Source organism: Vidua chalybeata, chromosome 3, assembly GCF_026979565.1.
Source record: "Vidua chalybeata isolate OUT-0048 chromosome 3, bVidCha1 merged haplotype, whole genome shotgun sequence".
NCBI lineage: Eukaryota > Metazoa > Chordata > Aves > Passeriformes > Viduidae > Vidua > Vidua chalybeata.
Window position 1 is genome coordinate 38,909,782 of NC_071532.1, and position 17,896 is coordinate 38,927,677.

Sequence of the window (17,896 nt, forward strand, 5' to 3'; positions counted from 1 at the left end):
CTAAAGCTGGGCTTTTTGGGATGGTTTGTGGGGTTTTAACATAACCTTGTACCTGATCCCAAGGTCTAATGGAGAGAGTTGCCATTTTCCATCATGAAACATCCTGCATGTCTTGAATTCCCCAGGTTTTGCATGGGAAAGCACAACTGTCCTCCAGACCTCCTGTCCTGCCTTTGGGGATGCTTTTTCTCCAGAGGAAATGGAATCATTCCTAGCAAGCTGCTTTTCCAATAAAAATGTGCTGGCTGCTCAATCAATCATCTGCTTCCCACCCCTTTGGAATGTTTCTCTGCTTTAAGCCTCTTCCTTGGTGGACCTTTTCCTCTTGTTTTTCCCTTGGCCAAGTGATGGTCATGGACCTTTTCTTGTTTGTTGGCCAAGTGGTGTTTCCACTGGGACAGCAGAGTGTTTATCCCAAATTCTGAGGTTTTGCCTTGCATAGATGAGCCAAGGGAAGTCTGTAATTCCTGCACGGCAGAGGAGGCATGTCCGAAGGCAATCGTGATTTCAGTTTGCCTTCCTGATTTGCCAGAGCATGAATTCCATTAATCTTATGATTTTTTTGTTGATGTTGGTTTTTTTTGTTTGGTTTTTTTTTTTTTTTTTTTTTTTTTTTTGTTTTGTTTTTTTGTTTTGGTTTTTTTGGGTTTTTTTTTTGTTTGTTTGGTTTTTTTGTGTAGGAAATTTAGAGACTAGACATGGAACTGCTGGGTTGTTATTTTGGAGTAATCCATTAGTCCTTTATTAGTAGTCTGTTATTTCTTCATCTACTCACTGGTGTGGCTGGTCAAGGTTTTCCTTAAAAAACCAAGCCAGCAGGGAAAAATAGTGTGGAAACAGGACATGGATACAAAGGCCTGTGAGTCCTCACAGCCTGTTCACTCCATGTATATTTCTGCCTTACTTTCTGCCTTCCTCCCTCCTTCCCTCCTGCTTTATCCATTGCAGATAGCTTCCCAGAGTCTGCAGTGTGCCTGCTGCTGCTTTTTCTCACAATACGGAGGAGATTCCTTGCTACCATGCACATAATGGAATTCCTTGTCTGGGGAAGTTGGTTGGGATGCAGGTGAGACACCAAGGTGGGCTGGAATGGGCTGCAGCTACCATGGAGCCAGTTGTGATCTGCTGTGGTGTTGGATTGTGTATTCCATAAAGGAGGCTCCTTTCCACCTCTCCTGCAGAATTCCAGCACGGAGCAGTGTTTCCGTAAGACAACTCGTAATCCTGAGGCTCAGAAGGATGGATGTGGAGAACCAGGATACAGGAGAAGCAGTGTCACCAGTCTAGGATACTCTGGAAGCTGTGAAGTAGGTGATCTTGGGGATTGAATGTTTACTCTGGATAGGAGAGACTCCTGGGGCTGAGTGGGATTTTGAGAAGAAATATGCAGGCTCAGGGGCAGCAGGTGAGACAAAACGCTCCCCACTGCTGGATCCCTGGATATGTGAAGGAGGAAAGGCTGAAAGACGGCAGAAAGCCTGAGCATCTCTGGATCACAGAATCCTGGAATAGTTTGGGAATAGTTTGGGAAGGGACCTTAAACTCATCCCATTCCACCCTCTGCCATGGGCAGGAATACCTCCAGCACCTCCCCCTGGGTCAGGATTCTCTGAAGTCCCGTCCATCCCATCTCACCACCTGGGGGTAAAACACTCACCAGAAGATTCCTGGCCTCCCCACGGAGCCTGTTCCTGCCACAGTGAAAAACTCCAGCATGACTCCTTCACACTGCAAAGTATTCCTCCTCTGCTTCCAACGGCACTGGGACAAGGAGCCCCTCTCTGGATTTACAGATGTCTGTCCATAACCATATGTCCTTTCCTAGGACTGGGGTGCTTTGGGATAGTCTTACTCTGAGGGGGTTGCTCTTGCCCCAGAAACATCAGGGTGGGCTCAGCCTTTGCCCCTTGAGTTTTCCGGAGCCCTAATTCATCCCGGTCAGAATTTAAAGCCTCCTTGGCTCTGTGCTGTGTCAGGTTTTTCCTCCACTGCTGGCAGAAAGCAGCAACTTCTTCTTCTTCAGGGTCTGCTGGGGGTTGTCTCAAGCCCTGTTGGACAAAGGATTTGGTTTAATATATCCCTGTGCATCCTAAATTATGGAAAAGTCTGGATGTGCCGATGTGTGCATGATCCACACAGCATCGCTACCTCTTAATGCTTCAAAATGCTTCAGAATGCTTCAAAAGCTTTTTACAGGGAGAGGAAAGGAGGGCAGTTTGTTGATAAGCAGGGAATTTTCCAAAAGGAAATTTCCAGGTCATGAAGGACATTGGGATCTAGATAGTCAAAATTAATTAATTAATTCAGCATCCGCAAAGTGAAAAATGGACAAATAGAGGCAGTGATAAGTTTAATTAAGCACAGGAGGAGCTTTGTCACCTTTGGGGCTGATTGTTCAGCAAATGGGATTCCAAAAAATCTGTGCTTCCTTCAAAAAGATATGCTGATCCCAGGAAAAGCAGTAGGATTATAGAGGAGGATGGGATTCAGGTGTAAATGCTGCCTTAGGGAGAGGCTGGTGGTGTTTGCACTTGTTTTACAGTTGTTTTCAGGAAAAATCTGTTCCCATGGACTTTACAGTCAGATCAGGCGGCTGTTGATGGCAGCTGCATGGGAAACTCTTGGGAATTTGGCTTTTGGGAATAAAGAGGATAGCATGGGCTAATTCCAAATAAAGGTGCTCTACGATCTAAAAATTAAGTGGGGAATGGACCAGGTAAAGGTGACTTCAAGGACAGTCAATGCCTGGGATGATGCAGGGTGGGCTTTGGACACAAGACAGGCACAAAATGAAAGTATTCCAGGAGGAATATTTGCTCCAGCTGGAGTCCCACAGCAGCCAGATCCCAGCTCCCATAGAAAAACCTGGATGAGAAACTCCCACAGCATGGAATTGCTGCCATCAGACTTCACTGTTAGGGAGAAACCCTTTCCTGTGGGGTTGGGAGGCCCTGGCACAGAGAAGCTGTGGCTGCCCCATCCCTGGAACTGCTCAAAGCCAGGCTGAATGGGGCTTGGAGCAACCCTTCCCACCCAAATAAGTCCGGGATTGATTCCATGATGGACTCACTTTGACACACGCCGCCTCGGCCGCCCTCAGGACATGCTGGACTGCTTGAATGAGGTTCTGCACATTGCTCAGCAGCAGCTCAGAGGAGGCCTTGCTCTCCCCAGTCACTGCTTTCACCCTTCAAAGACATTCCAAAGGATTTTATTGGAACAACATTGGACATCCTGACAGTGTTGTTATTCCAAGCCCAGCTTGTCCCCTGCACCATCGGAGCAGGGAAACCCATGGAGGAAAGGGAGGCCTCCAAATTGTTCCACAACTCTTGGACAATATCCACCTCCCCTAGGACCTCTGGAGACCACAACCCACATTCCTTGGAGAAGGGATCCCTCTTGGATGACCCTGGGAGAAGTGATCCCAGCTGCTGGCAGCTCACCTGGCCACAATGCCGAGCTGGCTGCTGATGGATTGGGTGTGCTCAGTGGCACGGAGTACCTCCATGGAGCATCTCTGGTCCAGGCAGTGCTTGGCGAGGATGTTCCCAAACTTAACAACCACTTGCCCATTGGAAACCATTTGCCTGGCACAGGCAACAAACTGCTCCTTGCTCTGGAATGGGATAAAAATCAATGGGACTGGGGAGAGAAGGAAAAAAACCCTTTTCCTGCAGGACAGGGAAGGTCCAGGAGGCTCAGATAAATCCTGAGGAAAGGACAGGATGCCCAGCTCACATCCAACCAGAAGGAAGGAATTTGGAGTATTTTGCATAAATAGAGTTGGTGCCACTCTCCCAAGAGCTGGATGACAAAGGGATTTAGGATGGAATTGCCATGATCCTAAGGGAAAATTAGAGGGATGAAATGCTATCTACCGCAATGGGGCCCTTCCTCCGCAGGAACTGAGCCATGTGGAGCATCCTCGTGGCCATGTCCTGGGTCACCTGGGACACGCTGCTGGGGCCACCTTGCCACTTGTTACAGTTTCCTCTCTCCTGCTTTGCAGGGAAGATGCTGGAAAGGCCATCCTGGTGCTGTTGAGACAGTAATGGAGCAGATTCCAAACCTGGAATGTGTGGACACAGCGATGCTGAGTGGTCTCCTCCACCTGGGTGTTTCTGAAGGAGATTTTGGTGAGTAAAGTTGGTGAGAGAGCTGTCCACCCCCTTCTGGGTCCACTCCACCTTCCCACCAGCCCTTCTCCCTAAATCCAAAGCCCTTGGAGCCATCTCCAAATGGGAGTGGGGTGTCCTGCAAGCTGACAATTTGCAATTTATTCCCAGCACAATTTGAGCTCTAAAGCACTTTGCTGAGGGACCAAAGCCTTTCCCAGCTCCTGACACCCATGGGAATGGAGTTGCTGGTATTCCCAGAGGGAATGTGTGGAGGTGAGGGAGAGTGCTATAACCCCTCTGCCTGTGAAATGGTGGATTGGGATGGATGTAGGAGAGCCTGGCTGATTGGATATCCAGGAATCCAGGGCTGCCAGAAACCTGAGCTGCCTGAGTGGCCCAGGGTCAGCCTGCTGACCTCCAGAGGCCCTGCTAGCATCCCTCACATTCCTACTCCATTCTGGGAGCACCAGGAATGAAGAACAGCCCTGACCAACACCCTGCCAGGGAAAAGAGCTCCCTTACCAGCTCATCCACTTCCCGCATGGCTCCACGCGCTCCTCTGCTCCTGCGTGGATGAATTCCTGCTGCCTCAGTGGGCTTTGGGACTGGGGAGAGTCCAGCTGTGCTGTTGGGTGATCCTGGGAAGTGTTCCTGCTGCAGGCATTCTGTGAGGCACTGGAGGATGTCCCTGTCGATTCCATGGATAACCCAGAGCTGTGTGACAAGGTAGTGTGCCTTGGCCGACCAGTACCACACCATGCCATCCAGGTGGGGATCCCCAGTGTCCTGGCAGGGATCCCCAGTGTCCTGGTGGCTCCGGAATTGCCGCCGGACACTTCCCACCATGTCAGCCGTGAGGAGCAGGAGGTGGTCAGCCATGGATAGCAGGTCAGGCTGCGATGTAAGTTGAGCACTGGCCTCCAGGGCACCCCAGAGGGTGTTTCTGACCCTCTGGACACCAGCCATGAGCTGATTTGCCTTCTCCTCAAAACCTTCTTTGCTCCTCTCCCTCTCCTCTTGGGTGAGGTTGGACAGAGCTGTTCCAACCACATCTTGGATGAGTTGCAGCTGTTCCATGTTGACCCTTTCCAGGTGGAGCAACAACGCCTTGGCCCTGAGGGCCACGTCCCTCTGCAGGAGCTCAAAGCGGATGGCCAAGCTGACAGTAGGCAATGGGGAGAGCAGAAGGGTGTTGGACACATCCAGCAACGCTTCCATGAGCACTTGGATCTCTTCCCGGAGCACCAGGATTTCTCTGGCACTGTGGTCTCCAGGGCAGGATAAGTAGGAGAGCCGGGCAGCCTCCTGCAACCTGAGGGAATTCTCAGCCACAGCAGCCAGGAGGCTCTGTGGGCCAACCTTGTTCCTCACGGCTCTGCTCAGTTCCCTCAGGAACAGGACATCCCTGCCCATGAACTGATCCATGGCATCCAGCAGGACACACATGCCAATGGCCCACCGGACACTGTGCAGCTCCAGGATGGCCTTTTCCATCCCACAGGATTTCCTGAAGGACACTGCCTTCTCCAGGAATCCTTTGGTGTTCAGCTGAGCACAGGAAAACTTGGCTTGGAGCTGCAGAAAGCTCTCCTGGACATGAGAGGGATTGGGATTTTCCCTACTGCAGATGGTGCTTGCAATGTCTCCTGCCACCTGCACTGCTCCTGCTAAACCCAGCAGGGTCTCATCCAAAGCCTGCTTCCCTCTTGGAAAGTCACCCGACAGGATAAATCCAAGCACTTGCTGGGCCAGACCATTCCAAGAGCCTGCCACAGCTGCCAGGCACTCCCGAGTCTCCTGGATCCTTCCTGAGAGCCTGAGTGCCATTTGGAGAAGCCTGCCTGGAGCAGGGAGCTGCCTGGGGGCCATTTCTGTGGCCAGGCTGATGATCCTTGGGGTAAGTGCCTTGATATCCCAGTGCTGCTCCAGCACCTGGAGCTGGGGGACTTCAGCCACAGGCAGTGCTTCCCATGCGGCTTGCACATAGCCGTTGGAGAGCTCCAGCAGGACGGAGCAAACAGCACGGACAGTGTCTGTGTCACCATCTCGGGATGCTCCCAGGAGAGCTGTGATGACAGGGTGTGTATCCCCTTTCCATGGATCCAGGTGGAAGTTAGCTGGTGGTGAAGATGGATGACTTTGGATATCTTCTTGGAACGCTGCCTCATCTGTACTGGTTTGTGTCCCAGTGTGGGATGGGCTGAACTCCAGCCCCTTTTTCACCTTGGTGCTCCGCACTTGTTCCCGGAGTGGGCTGAGGATCTCCGGGTGGTTGGACCCGTCCAGCCCAGCTTGGACATGGAGAGCAGCATCCATCAGGGAGCTCACTGCCTGAGAAAAAGCATCCTGGCTTTGAAGGCAGGAAAACCTTCCTGGAATGAGGGCCGTGACTGCTCCCAGCTCCAGGACAGATTTGGCCAAATGCTCCACCCACACCAACAAACCATTCCTAAAGATGGGATCTGTGGTCCTGTCCACGTGCCGGGTGGAGGCTCCGACCATCCAGCGTGCCCAGCCCATGAAGCGAGCGGTGTGCCAGAAGAATCCTTCGGGATCCCAGCATTCCAGTGCTGCTTCACACCGTTCCTTTTGCTTGGCCAGCTCCAGGATGGATAACTCAAGGAATTCCCTCATGCCAATGGTCTCCTCAAAGCAGCACAGGAGGCTCTTGGTGGCTCTGGCCCAGGCACAGCACATCATCTGGAGCTGCTCCATGGTATTCCCACTTGTTTCCATGATCAGGGAAGGGAGGCTGGCCAGGAGGCTCCGCAGGTGCTCCACACCCTCCTGGATTTCCCTGGCAGTTTGGGCCTTGGCACATCTGGCCAGGAGCAGATCAGCCGCTCGGAGTATCCGCTGGGCCTGAGCGAAGAAGGTCACAATGAGGGGCTGGAGCTTCCTTAAAATTCCTCCTGGTCCTGCTGGACAACATCCTGAATGGGCAAGGCTAAGGGCACCTTCAAACAGCTGCCTCAGGGGCTCCTTCTCTTCAAAGAATCCATCCAGGATTTGGCACAGTGTGGCCCTGAGCACTGCCCGGTCCAGGTTTTCCAGCTCGTTCCTCAAGCGCTGACATTCCAATTCCAGTCCATGTTCTCCCTGGCCCTCCCTCTGGCTCATGTGGCTGCAGATGCTCCTCCTCAGCTGTAACAGGACCCAGCAACGTTCCACCAGCTCCAGCTGCAGATCCAGCCTGGATGACTCTGCCAGCAGCATTCCATGGAGAATGACCGCTTCCAAGTGGGAACTGAACCCACCCTCGGAGAGGCGCAGGGTGTCAGGGTGGGAGAGGAGAGCCTGGAGCCTGCTCACCTGCTGGGAGAAGATCCCACTCCTGTCCTGTGGCTCCATGAGCAGGGAGAGGAGCTCCCTGATGGTCCTCTCTGTTAGCTGGAAAACAGAATCTTGGGAGAGGTCAGCTTGACTATCCCTGGAATATGTCAGGGTGTCCTGCTTGGTTGTGTGGATGAGTGAGACACACTTGTGGAGCAGCTGCAGGGTCTGGGCCAAGCTCTTCCCTCCAGGACAATCTCCAAGTTCCTGGAGGCGCTTGGCTGTTAGGCGGCTCAGCAGGAGCACAGCCTCAGAAAAGGCCTGGAATGCAGCCAGCAGCCCTGGAGTGTCCCGGGCATCCCGCAGCACACTCAGGCATTCCAGGAGCCAGCTGGCAGCGCCAGTGATCCTCCTCATCCCTGCAGCCTCTTCCAGCTGAAGGATCTAACCAGGAAACAAGGCAGAAAAGCCGTTCAGGTCAGGAATTCCCATTCCTGTTCCATCCCTGGAGGGCGGAGGAGGTATGGTTTGCTCCATGGATCTGCTGGAGCTTTCCCTGACTCGTGTCCCTTCCCAGTGTCCCCCTCACCTTTGCTGTCTCCATCAGAGTCCTCTTGGCAGCTGCTGCCAGGTGCTCTCGGTGCCAAGGGCTGTCCGGATGCTTCTGGAGCTGGAATGCTGCCAGCACCACGTCCCTCCCAGCCTGGAGCAGGGATTCACCCATGGGACACATCTCTGTTCTCCTTTCCTCGCTGGAATCCTTGGACAGCCTGGAATAGAAGGACTGGGCTCAACACTCTTGTCTATTCCCCACTCCCAGTCCCACCTCTCCAGGAGGATGCAGGCTCCCTGCCACCTTTTCCATGTCTTCCCAGCCCCCAGATCCACCCGGGAGACTTCCATCCACCTCACCTCCTTGACACAGCAGCGAGTTCTTCCATAGCTTTGGCTAATTTTCCTGCCTTTTCCCCCAAAGTGGGAAAGGCCGGACAAATCCCATCTTCCCGTTCCAGGGCGAGGAGGAGGTGGCAGAGCTCCACACCCATGGGGCAGAGAATTCCCTGGATAGCTTTGTTTTCTGTTGGGAGCCCGAGCTCAGAGAGAGAAAAACGCTCCATTGTTGTCCTGCCTGGAAAAGGGAAAAACCCCTGGGTTTAATTGGGATTCAGTTTCCGGTTTTCACAGATGGAGATTGGATGGAGATGGCAGTTCCTGGCTTGGGAAACACTCCCGGCTTTAATTTCGCCCAGCCCTGAAACCAGGTCACTCACCTGGAATTCCTGGGACACTGGACCCGGGATTTCCTTTCCCGGGGAATCATCACAGGGTGTTCCGGCACTGCAGAGCCGGCATTCCCTCAGAGGGAGAGATTCGGGACAGCGAGCCGGAGGGAGCGCGACGTCTTTCTTCCCCAGTTCCCGCGGTTCCCGGGACGCCATGCGGGACGTTCCCATGGGAGCGACGCCGGGATGCGCCAGTGTCGCCATGGAGATAACGGGCGCGGGGAGATGACGTCACACAACGCGCCGACCGTACCGCACGCCGGAGGTTGTAGTTCGGCTGGTTGTTCAGGGTTACGGGATTCCCTTGGCCCGGGTGCTCAGGGGAGGGATCAGGCACGAATACCCCCGTTTTCCCCGTACAGCGCTCATTCCTTCCAGGGGCGTTCTTGAACAACTCAAAGGAGCGCCCATGTAACGGGGGCAGGACACAGGTGACCCTTCTCCTGATGATCCTTAGTGTGGAATATTCCCAGGAAAGTGTAGCCTACCTCCCGGGAATCTGAGCTTCAGCTCTCCTGCGTTACAGGTGAGGTAACTCCTGGAAACTCGGAGAGTGACAAAAATAACCTTCAGGATAAGGACTGATCTGCCACAGATCCCACCGCCAGCTGGGATCCCGCTCCCATTCCCATAGCCATCTTTTGAGTTAGCTCCTGAAAGAATCACGCTTTGGGAATAACCAGAGGGCCGCGGCTGCGCGGGTCCCACCCGCCGGGAGGAGCCGCTCATCCCTGATCCCCGCCGGATCCCGCATCCTGCGCACGTCCCGCCCCGCGCAGGCGCTCGCCGCGCTCCCGGTGTCGCGGCGGAGGAGGAGGGAGAGCAGGAAAAGCGGGAGTGATGGACAGCGCCGGCAAGGAGCGGGAGGCCGTGCAGCTCATGGCGGAGGCCGAGAAGCGGGTCAAGGGCTCGCACTCCTTCCTTCGGGGGCTCTTCGGGTGAGCGGCCCGCGCATCCCCCCTGCCCGGATCCTGCATCCCCCCTTCCCACGTCCTGCTTCCCCCTTCCAATCTCCTGCATCTCCCCCCCACTTCCCGGCTCCTGGATCCCCCTCTCCAGCTCTTGCCCCCCTTCCAGTTACTTTACACCCCCATTCCCAGCTCCTGCTCCCCTTCAGCTCCTGAATCACTCCCCTGAGCCCCTGGCCCCCCTCCCATCTCATACATCCCTTCCTTCCCCATCTCCTACATCCGCCCCCTTCCCTATTTCCTGCCCCCCCTTCCCATCTCCATCTTCCCCTTCCCGACCTCTTCCCCCTTTTTCCTAACTCCTACCCCCGCGTGTGGGTGAGAGTCTTCCTTATCCCTGCCAGAGCACGGCGGGGGGGGGAGGGGGGGGGCACACGGAGCCCTCCCATCCCGATCCAAACCCGGATGCCCCTGGAGCAGCCCCTCCTGGCCATCCATGGCCACAGGGATGTGACGAGCGCGCTCGGCCTCTGTGGCTCCTTTCCCCTCCCCGCGTCCGGCCCCGCCGCTCATCCCGGCCTTATCCCGGGGGGAATCATTTCCCGGCATCCCCGGGATTCGCCCTGGCAGGGACGAGCTCTCCCGAAATCTCAGGGAACCCCGGCACCCTGGGGCTGCGGCCGGCGTTATCCCAGAAAATGGCAGAGCGTCCTTTTCCCTGGGCCTGGTTGCTCCAGGCTCGCTGTTCCTGGGGGTGTGCCTAAAACCGGGCTGGTTTGGCCACCTCAGTGCTGCTTTCCCTTAAGTTTTTTAAGGAAACAACATTCCCGGAGCGATGCTTTGTGAAGGCCGGGAGGTTGTTATCCATCAGCCCAGAAAAACTGGCTGCAGCCGCCCTAAAATCCACAAGTTTTAAATAGAAATTCCTCTCTGGCCTCCGGCAGATTAATCAGTCAGGGCCTGCTCCAGGAGCATAATCCGGGTGGCAAATTCCTGAAAATCCTTGGAGGGAACAGGCAGAGATTTCTAGAGGGGAATTTTTAATTTTCAGTGCTAAAAGAGGGAGGGGGAAAAAAAAGAGGAAGGAAAGGTGGGGGTGACTCGGCTATTGGTATCTTCCCTGTAAACGGGATGTCCAGGTTTCCCAATGCTGGCCAAATGCCTTCTTCCCACTTGGGCTTTTCTTGGAATTGCTCCATCACCTTGCACAAAAGCTGTTATTCCTTTATTTCTAATTTTTGGGGATTAAAAGGCTGGGACCTGCCCTGTTCCAGAGGCCTCTCCGAGTGTAGCATTCTTTGGTGCCACCTCCATTGGCTTTGGCTCATGCCAGAGGTGCCTTCCAAGGGCAAGGAGGGATCCAAAAAATCCCACCTGTGCTTCCAAACTGACCATGCTCGACTGCCAGAGGGAGAGAGCAAGGGGAGAAAAGTGCCAGAATTCCCAGGGGATGGAAAAGAAAATGGAATAATGCTTGTTGTGAGGTTGATTTAAGAGCAGTGTGGATGTGGCACTTGGGGACATGGATTTTGTGGGAATGTTGGATTCATGGGCTTAAGGGATTTTCCAACCTTAAGGATTCTGGGATTCCTTTTTTTTTTCTGTGAGAGCAGAGCTTGATCCCACCTGGCTCCTATCAGGGAGTTACGGAGGGCAGGGAGATCCCCCCAGAGCCTCTTTTTTTCCCAGGGTTTCCATAAAAAATCTGCATTTCCTAACCAAAATGTGGCTTTTGGCATCTCGGAATTCTGGGAGAGCCCCCAAATCCAGCATTCCCCTCTTAGTGTTCTCACATGGGGAATGGGATCAGCCTCACAGAGCCTGGAGAGGCCAGGATTCCCAATCCCAGTTTTGGCTCCGGAATTATGTTCCTTCCCGGCCCAGCCTCAGGAGCATTCCTGCTGCATTCCAGGGGCAACACCCGGGTGGAGGAAGCCTGTGAGATGTACACCAGGGCTGCCAACATGTTCAAGATCGCCAAAAACTGGAGTGGTGAGTCCAAATCCTGGGATCTGGGGGGGCGTGGGTGATCCCAGAGCACCCAAATGCCTTCCTGTGAATTATTCTATGGGGAATGGTCTCTGTGTCCATGCAGTTCCTTTTTAATAATGGGAGAGTGGACAAAGGGAATGAGCTGAAGGATCTTGGAGGAATTTTAAAATGCCAGCTTGTGATCCTGCTTGGGAAGCCCTCATCCCTAAGTCTCCCAGGGTCCCAGAAGCAGCGCATTCCCATTCATTCACGGAATCGGTATTCCCTCTTTTCCAGCGGCAGGAAATGCCTTTTGCCAGGCGGCCAAGCTGCACATGCAGCTCCAGAGCAAGCACGACTCAGCCACCAGCTTTGTGGATGCTGGGAATGCCTACAAAAAAGCAGATCCGCAAGGTAAGGCAGCGGAACCTGGCAGCGGAATGTGGGATTGTTCCCAGCCAAACGCTCAGTGGTGGTAGAGGTGTATTCCTGCTTTTCCAGAAGGTGCTTTGGGATGATGCAGAAGGTCAGCACTGTCCTGGCATCTCCTCTCGGTGTTTGTTGGGATTTGGGATGCTGCACGGTGTTGGGACTTTTGGCAGCTTCCATACTGATTTGGCTTGGCTTTAGAGAATGGCTTCCTGAGGAATGGCTTCAGGCAGTTACTGGGCTGGATCACAGTAGGAGCCCTACCGTGTCCCCGAGGCTTTCCCTAGTCCTGGCCTTTGTTGGGATGAGAATAAAGGATCTGGGATTCTTTCAACTGGGTTGTGATTTTTTGGAAGGTCTCCAATCCACTTTTCCCTAGCTAGGTCTGGAATCAAATCTCCCACCTCACAGCAGTATTATTCCAGGAGACATGGGAACAAACTCAGGGTGGATAACACCCTTTTGAAATGGTGAAACTCCCAAATTCCCTGGAAAACAGCAGCATTTGGGAGATGATCCCTTGAAGTTTGCTCCATTGGGGGATGCAGACAGCAAACTCAGGGTTAGGTCATCCTGGTGTTTGTTCCTTTGAGAATTGCTAGGGGTGCTGGGGCTGAGGTCATTCCAGAGCCCACTCTATAGGTAGATATTCCCTGGAGCAGCTGCTGGGTAGGATTTAGGAATGGGATGTGGCTGACGCTGTTGTCTCTCACACATGCTGCAGAGGCCATCAACTGCTTAAATGCAGCCATCGATATCTACACGGACATGGTAAGGCCCCGCTCCCGGGAATGCCACGCAGCTTCCCGGGAATGCCGCACCTCATCCCGCTTCCCTCCTGTCCCCAGGGCCGCTTCACCATTGCTGCCAAGCACCACATCACCATTGCTGAGATCTACGAGGCTGAGCTGGTGGACATCGAGAAGGTGAGGGGATGTTGGTGACATCATCTGTGATGTCACTGGAGGCCCTGGCACAGCTTTCCCAGAAAACCTGTGGTTGCCACATCCCTGGAAGTGTCCAAGGCCAAGCTGGAGTAGCTTAGGATAGTGGAAGTTGTTCCCCCAGTGGAAGGGGATCACCGTTGAGGTCCCTTCCAACCCAAGCCATTCTGGGATTTCCTTGCCCTGAGCTCAAGGATTCCCATCTCCCATCCAGCACTGGAATTCCTGGTGTAGGTGCAATCCAACCCTGAGCTAGAGTTAATGTTTTCCCAGCCTGGAAGCTTTCATGGAGCAATCCCAAGTCTCTGGTGTGTCCCTGTGCCAGCAGGACTGGCCGAACACTCTGGTGAGAATCCACCTCGGTGTTTCCCATTAGAAAAGCTCTTCAGGAGTGTCATGGAGCCATTTTCTGTCACTTTTAGTTCCCTGATTCCCTCATTCCCACTTCCAAATTCCCTGAGCAGGAATCCTGCTGTGGATCTCTGCTGCAATTGTGCAGGATAAAACTGGATGGGATTTAGGGGTTATTTTCCAGGTAAGGATTTCCTTCTTTGGCTCTGCTCCATTGGATCCCATGTCTCTCCCTGAATGTTGGTGCTGTTCCCTGGTGTGCTTTATCCCGAGATGACTGATCCCACATTTCTGTCCCCAGGCCATCGCGCACTACGAGCAGGCTGCAGATTACTACAAGGGAGAGGAATCCAACAGGCAAGTCCTTGGGATCAGTGGGAAGGGCTGGAACCAGGGATCCATCTCAGCCACTCCCACAGCCAGCACACTTCTAATTTGGGCTATTCCAAGAGAATTCCTCTAAATCCCAGCTGTGGGTTCCCACTCTTCTCTCTGGGAAGGGGTGCTGGGGTGCAGGCTGGTGAATTCCTGGGATTCAGGGCCTGATTTTCGGGATGTGGTTGCAGCTCAGCCAACAAGTGTCTGCTGAAGGTGGCAGCCTACGCGGCGCAGCTGGAGCAGTACCAGAAAGCCATCGAGATCTACGAGCAGGTCAGGAGCCAAATCCCATGGGAATAGCACCTCTTCCCAAGAAAAAGGGCTCAGCAGTTGGTAAAACTGCCAGAATCGGGGAATTGTTTAGGCTGTAAAAGCTCTCTGAGGTCAGAGTTCCACTGTTACCCCTGCATAGCCAAGCATCCCCAAGTGCCACATCCATGATTTTCAGTGTTTCCAGGAAAAGCTTGGGAGAAATCCGTAAAATTTCCCCTTTGAACGTATTTACAACTCCCTTTGGCAGAAAATTCCCTCCCGGATTTATCAACTCTGCCTTTAGTTGGATATTTACCTGCAAATACCAACAGTGCTGCTTGGTGCTTTGAGAGGGATAATCCTGGAACAGCTTTTCCCCAGATTGACTTGTTTTTCTATTTCCTCATCAACCAAGGATCAGCCTGGTGGGATCTGACTTCCCTTGGGATGAGTTCAAAACCTCCCTGCTTCCCAGCAGCTTTTTGGCATTTTTTCCATGCCTTTTATTCCCAGCCCCGTGGCTCAGGGTGGAATATGAATTGGTTTAATCCAGGCTTTCCTTTCCTGCCCCTTTTTTTCCATGTTTTTTTTTCCAGGTGGGAACAAACACGATGGATAACCCTTTGCTCAAGTACAGCGCCAAAGAATATTTCTTCAAAGCTGCCCTGTGCCACTTCATCGTGGATGAGCTGAATGCCAAGGTCAGTTATCCCAGAATTCCCAGTTCCTCCTCACCAGCCTTGGCCATCTGGGAGAAGCTTGGTGGGTTCACAGCTATTACCCCAAAATCCCTGATCCCTCCTCAGCAGTGGCTGGAATTCTTGATGTGCCACTGTCATGTTGGATTATTGCTGGATACTTTCCCAAGTTTGAGGATGGGAAGGCAAATCCTGGGGAAAAAAAAAAATAGGAATGGTGTGCGAAGGGATCTCTTCTCTCTCCCAGCTTGCGCTGGAGAAATACGAAGAAATGTTCCCAGCTTTCACAGATTCCCGGGAATGCAAGCTATTGAAAGTGAGTAACCAGGGGGCTTTCCCACTTTTCCAGGGGTTTTCTCCTTTATTCCAGCATGTTAGAGGACATCAGCCTCACTTTTCCCCGGGTTTGGTCCAGACCCCTGTTTGTGGTGGGTGCTTTTCATGGGTCTCTGTTCCCTGGGATGAGATGCTGGAGCGGGAATATGCAGGAATAGAGCATTCCCTAATCTTTCCTGGTGTTTTCCCAGAAACTGCTGGAAGCTCACGAGGAGCAGAACAGCGAGGCCTACACTGAGGCTGTGAGTACTCATGGGTTCACTTGGGAATGCTGCTTTTTCCTTCTCTTTTTTGGGATGCCTTTGCCCTATTCAGTATTTGGGAACCCGCAGAGAGGGGCCAGGGACAGCAGCTCCAGCAAGGTCCCAGCTTCCTCCTTTAACATTCTTGGGGTTTCATGGAGAGTTAGATCCTGCCTGGGTTTGCTCCAGCTCCTTTGGTGTTTGACAGGACCTTAAAGTGCTCGGTTTGGGTTTGGAGAGACTTCTCTCTGGACTGTGGCCCTGTGCCTCTTCCCCTTTTCTTTTTTTTTCCTCCATTCCCTTTTTTTCCCTCTGCTTTCCGTTGTTTACCCCCGACTTCCCTTTTTTTTTGCCCTTCCTCCTTTTCATCCCCTTCCCTTTTTCCCTCTCCCCCTTTCTTTCCCTTCTTCCTTTCTAGCCCCCTTTCCCCCTTTTTTCCTTTCCTTTTTTTCCTTTCCTCCTTTTTCCTTTCCTTTTTCCTTTCCTTTTTTCCCCTCCCCTTTTTTCTTTTCCCTTTTTTTTCCTTTCCCTTGTTTTCCCCCACTTTCCCCTTGCATTCTTCCCTCTTTCTCCTTGTTTTTTTTCCTCTTGTTTTTCCCCCACTCCCTTTCCCCTTGGTTCTTTCCCTTTCTCCACTTCCTCTTTTCCTCTTCTTCCCCTTTATCCTCTTTTCCCCTTTTCCACCCTTCCCTTTTTTCCCCCCCTTCCCCTTGTTTTCCTTTTGCCCTTGTTTCACCTTTGTCCGTGCTTCCCCTTTGCCTTTGTTTCCCCTTTTTTTCACTTTTTCCCTTATTTTCCCCCCCTTTCCCTTTATTGTCCTTCTTTGCATTCCCCCCCTCCCTTTTCTCTCCTTTTTTCCTCCCCTGTATTCCCAGGACGAGCCCATGTCTGCCACTGCCGCCTCCCATCCCCGCCACATTCCTGCCTCATTCCCTTTCCCACCCACACCCTGATCCACATTTTTGCTGGTGCCAGGTGAAGGAATTCGACTCCATCTCGCGACTGGATCAGTGGCTCACCACGATGCTGCTGCGCATCAAGAAAACCATCCAGGGCGAGGGTGACGGCGACCTCAAGTGACGCCCACGGGCCCTTCCTGTCTCCAGCCGAGGACTTTTGGGGAATTCCTGACCCAATCCTGCGCTTTCTTTTGTCGCTTCCCACTCCCATGGCTCACTGTGTTTCTATAGCCCCTGCTCTGTGGTGACGCTCCGGGCAGATGCCAGGCGAGAGAAGCCCTTGGAGCGGAAATCCTCCTTCTCCTCCTTGGGTTTGGTCCCGCTAATCCCGGTGCCTGCACTCACAGCTCCCGGTTTTCCTGCTGTCCCGTTGATTCCAGCATGTAAATATTCCATCCAGGCCAGCACAGTACCAATAATTGCTCCCGGCCTGTTGTGTTCCCATTTTCCTGTTCTCAAGTGTTGGAAATACTTGGATTTGGGGGTCTGGAAGTGGTGCTAGGCAGAGGCTTTGGGAATTGGGAATACCCCCCACACCTCCACCACGCCATAGGCATTCCAGGAGCCTAGGATTGGTGATGGCCCTAGGTCCTGGTTAGTTTCCATCTTTCTTGGATTGATTTTCCACTTTAGTTTGTGGTGCATCCCATCCCTCCACTTCCCAAATAATTCCACCTGAGGAAGGATCTATTTTTTTACCTCACCCTCTGCATGTGCTGGGCACAATCCCTAAATTCTGACCCTTTGGCTGCATGCAAGTGTTGATCCCACAGGAGCCTTGTTGGAATTCAGGTGGCAGCAGGGCACAGTTTACTTGGGAAAAGTTGAAAAATTCTTGCAGGAATTGATGGGCATGTTGTTAAGGAGAGAGTATTGAGCTGCCTGGTTTTTCAAGGATGCATCAGAGGCGTCGGGAGCTTGTGCAATTTGTCACTCTTTGGGAAGAGTGAAGTCATTAATTAAGGGCTGTTCTGGAGGCTCCAGGCAGCCCCAGCCCCTCTTTCCTTTGGATAAAGTCAGGTTGGAATGTTGGGCTTTGGATAGAGCTTAGCTTGTTGGGCTCTAAAGTTCTGAAAACCAAAAATCCCGATCCATGCCAAATTCTCCTTGGTTTGGTGTTTTCCCACCCTTCCCGATCTCTGTTTCCCACACGTCCTTGTGTTCATCCCAAACATCCCAACCAGATGGAAAAGCCCAGGCTTGGGAGGCAGCATGGGGGGGGGGGGGGAATCTCCCAGCTCCAGGCTTGGAAACACATGGAGTTCATCCATTCCCACCCTTAGGAATGGCATTATCTGGCTTCCAGCACTGTGGGAGCCAGAATGAGGGGAAGCACAGCTTGGGAGGCTCCACTTTTCCTGGTGTTTTTTCGGTTCCCTGTGTCAGTGTTGTAGGTCAGGAGCAGCAGGATGGCTGTTACTCCATCCCTACACCTGGTAGTTGTGAGTAGCTCCAGCATGTCCTCTGCTGTATCCATGGTGAATTGTGACAGTTCCCAGGTGACAATTCTGCCACTTCCGCTGTATTCCCACCCCACTTCCATCACTCTCTACTTGGAAAACTTATTTAAGGAAATGGCCTTAGCAAGAATATCATGTTTGGTGTGACTCTGTACCATGAATAAAGTGAAAATCATGGATGGAAGGAGGGAGAAGTGATTCTTACAGAAAACTCAAAAGGCTGGAGCATGGTGGGATGATGGAGGCTGGGAGCGGTGTGATTCCTTCAATTCCTGTTTGGAATCATGGAAT

General features: G+C 52.8%; 2 protein-coding genes across 8 annotated transcripts; one reads left to right on the top strand and one right to left on the bottom strand.

Moving 5' to 3' along the window:
• Positions 1 to 615: 615 nt before the first annotated feature.
• Positions 616 to 8,919, bottom strand: LOC128785380 (uncharacterized). Of its 7 annotated transcripts, none has more exons than XR_008429860.1 (10): positions 8,666 to 8,919; positions 8,307 to 8,523; positions 7,984 to 8,164; positions 4,644 to 7,838; positions 3,882 to 4,124; positions 3,447 to 3,619; positions 3,071 to 3,188; positions 1,853 to 2,048; positions 1,658 to 1,761; positions 616 to 1,300 (listed from the first exon to the last, which is right to left on the bottom strand). XR_008429860.1 is itself a non-coding variant. In XM_053937888.1 (9 exons), the coding sequence occupies exons 2-9, from the start codon at positions 8,510 to 8,512 to the stop codon at positions 1,788 to 1,790; spliced, it is 4,209 nt and encodes a 1,402-aa protein (XP_053793863.1). In that variant the 5' UTR covers positions 8,513 to 8,523; positions 8,666 to 8,919; the 3' UTR covers positions 616 to 1,787. The 7 variants fall into 7 exon arrangements, 4 of the variants coding, with proteins under 4 accessions (XP_053793863.1, XP_053793861.1, XP_053793862.1 ...); XR_008429859.1 differs by having other exon boundaries at positions 616 to 1,436; XR_008429858.1 differs by having other exon boundaries at positions 616 to 1,503.
• An 82-nt stretch (positions 8,920 to 9,001) lies between these two features.
• On the top strand, positions 9,002 to 17,789 carry NAPB (NSF attachment protein beta). Its single transcript, XM_053937897.1, has 12 exons — positions 9,002 to 9,108; positions 9,204 to 9,615; positions 11,498 to 11,577; positions 11,854 to 11,970; positions 12,710 to 12,756; positions 12,834 to 12,911; positions 13,582 to 13,637; positions 13,847 to 13,931; positions 14,507 to 14,611; positions 14,856 to 14,924; positions 15,136 to 15,186; positions 16,162 to 17,789. The coding sequence occupies exons 2-12, from the start codon at positions 9,518 to 9,520 to the stop codon at positions 16,264 to 16,266; spliced, it is 891 nt and encodes a 296-aa protein (XP_053793872.1). The 5' UTR covers positions 9,002 to 9,108; positions 9,204 to 9,517; the 3' UTR covers positions 16,267 to 17,789.
• Positions 17,790 to 17,896: the final 107 nt, after the last annotated feature.

Coding starts and splice junctions, on each gene's coding strand:
- NAPB (XM_053937897.1), top strand. CDS start 9,518: ATGGACAGCGCCGGCAAGGAGCGGGAGGCCGTGCAGCTCATGGCGGAG. Junction 11,578..11,853: donor GATCGCCAAAAACTGGAGTG/GTGAGTCCAAAT, acceptor CCTCTTTTCCAG/CGGCAGGAAATGCCTTTTGC. Junction 15,187..16,161: donor GCGAGGCCTACACTGAGGCT/GTGAGTACTCAT, acceptor TGCTGGTGCCAG/GTGAAGGAATTCGACTCCAT.
- LOC128785380 (XM_053937885.1), bottom strand. CDS start 8,512: ATGGAGCGTTTTTCTCTCTCTGAGCTCGGGCTCCCAACAGAAAACAAA. Junction 3,189..3,446: donor CAGCTCGGCATTGTGGCCAG/GTGAGCTGCCAG, acceptor ATGTCTTTGAAG/GGTGAAAGCAGTGACTGGGG. Junction 2,049..3,070: donor CCGAGGCGGCGTGTGTCAAA/GTGAGTCCATCA, acceptor TTTGTCCAACAG/GGCTTGAGACAACCCCCAGC.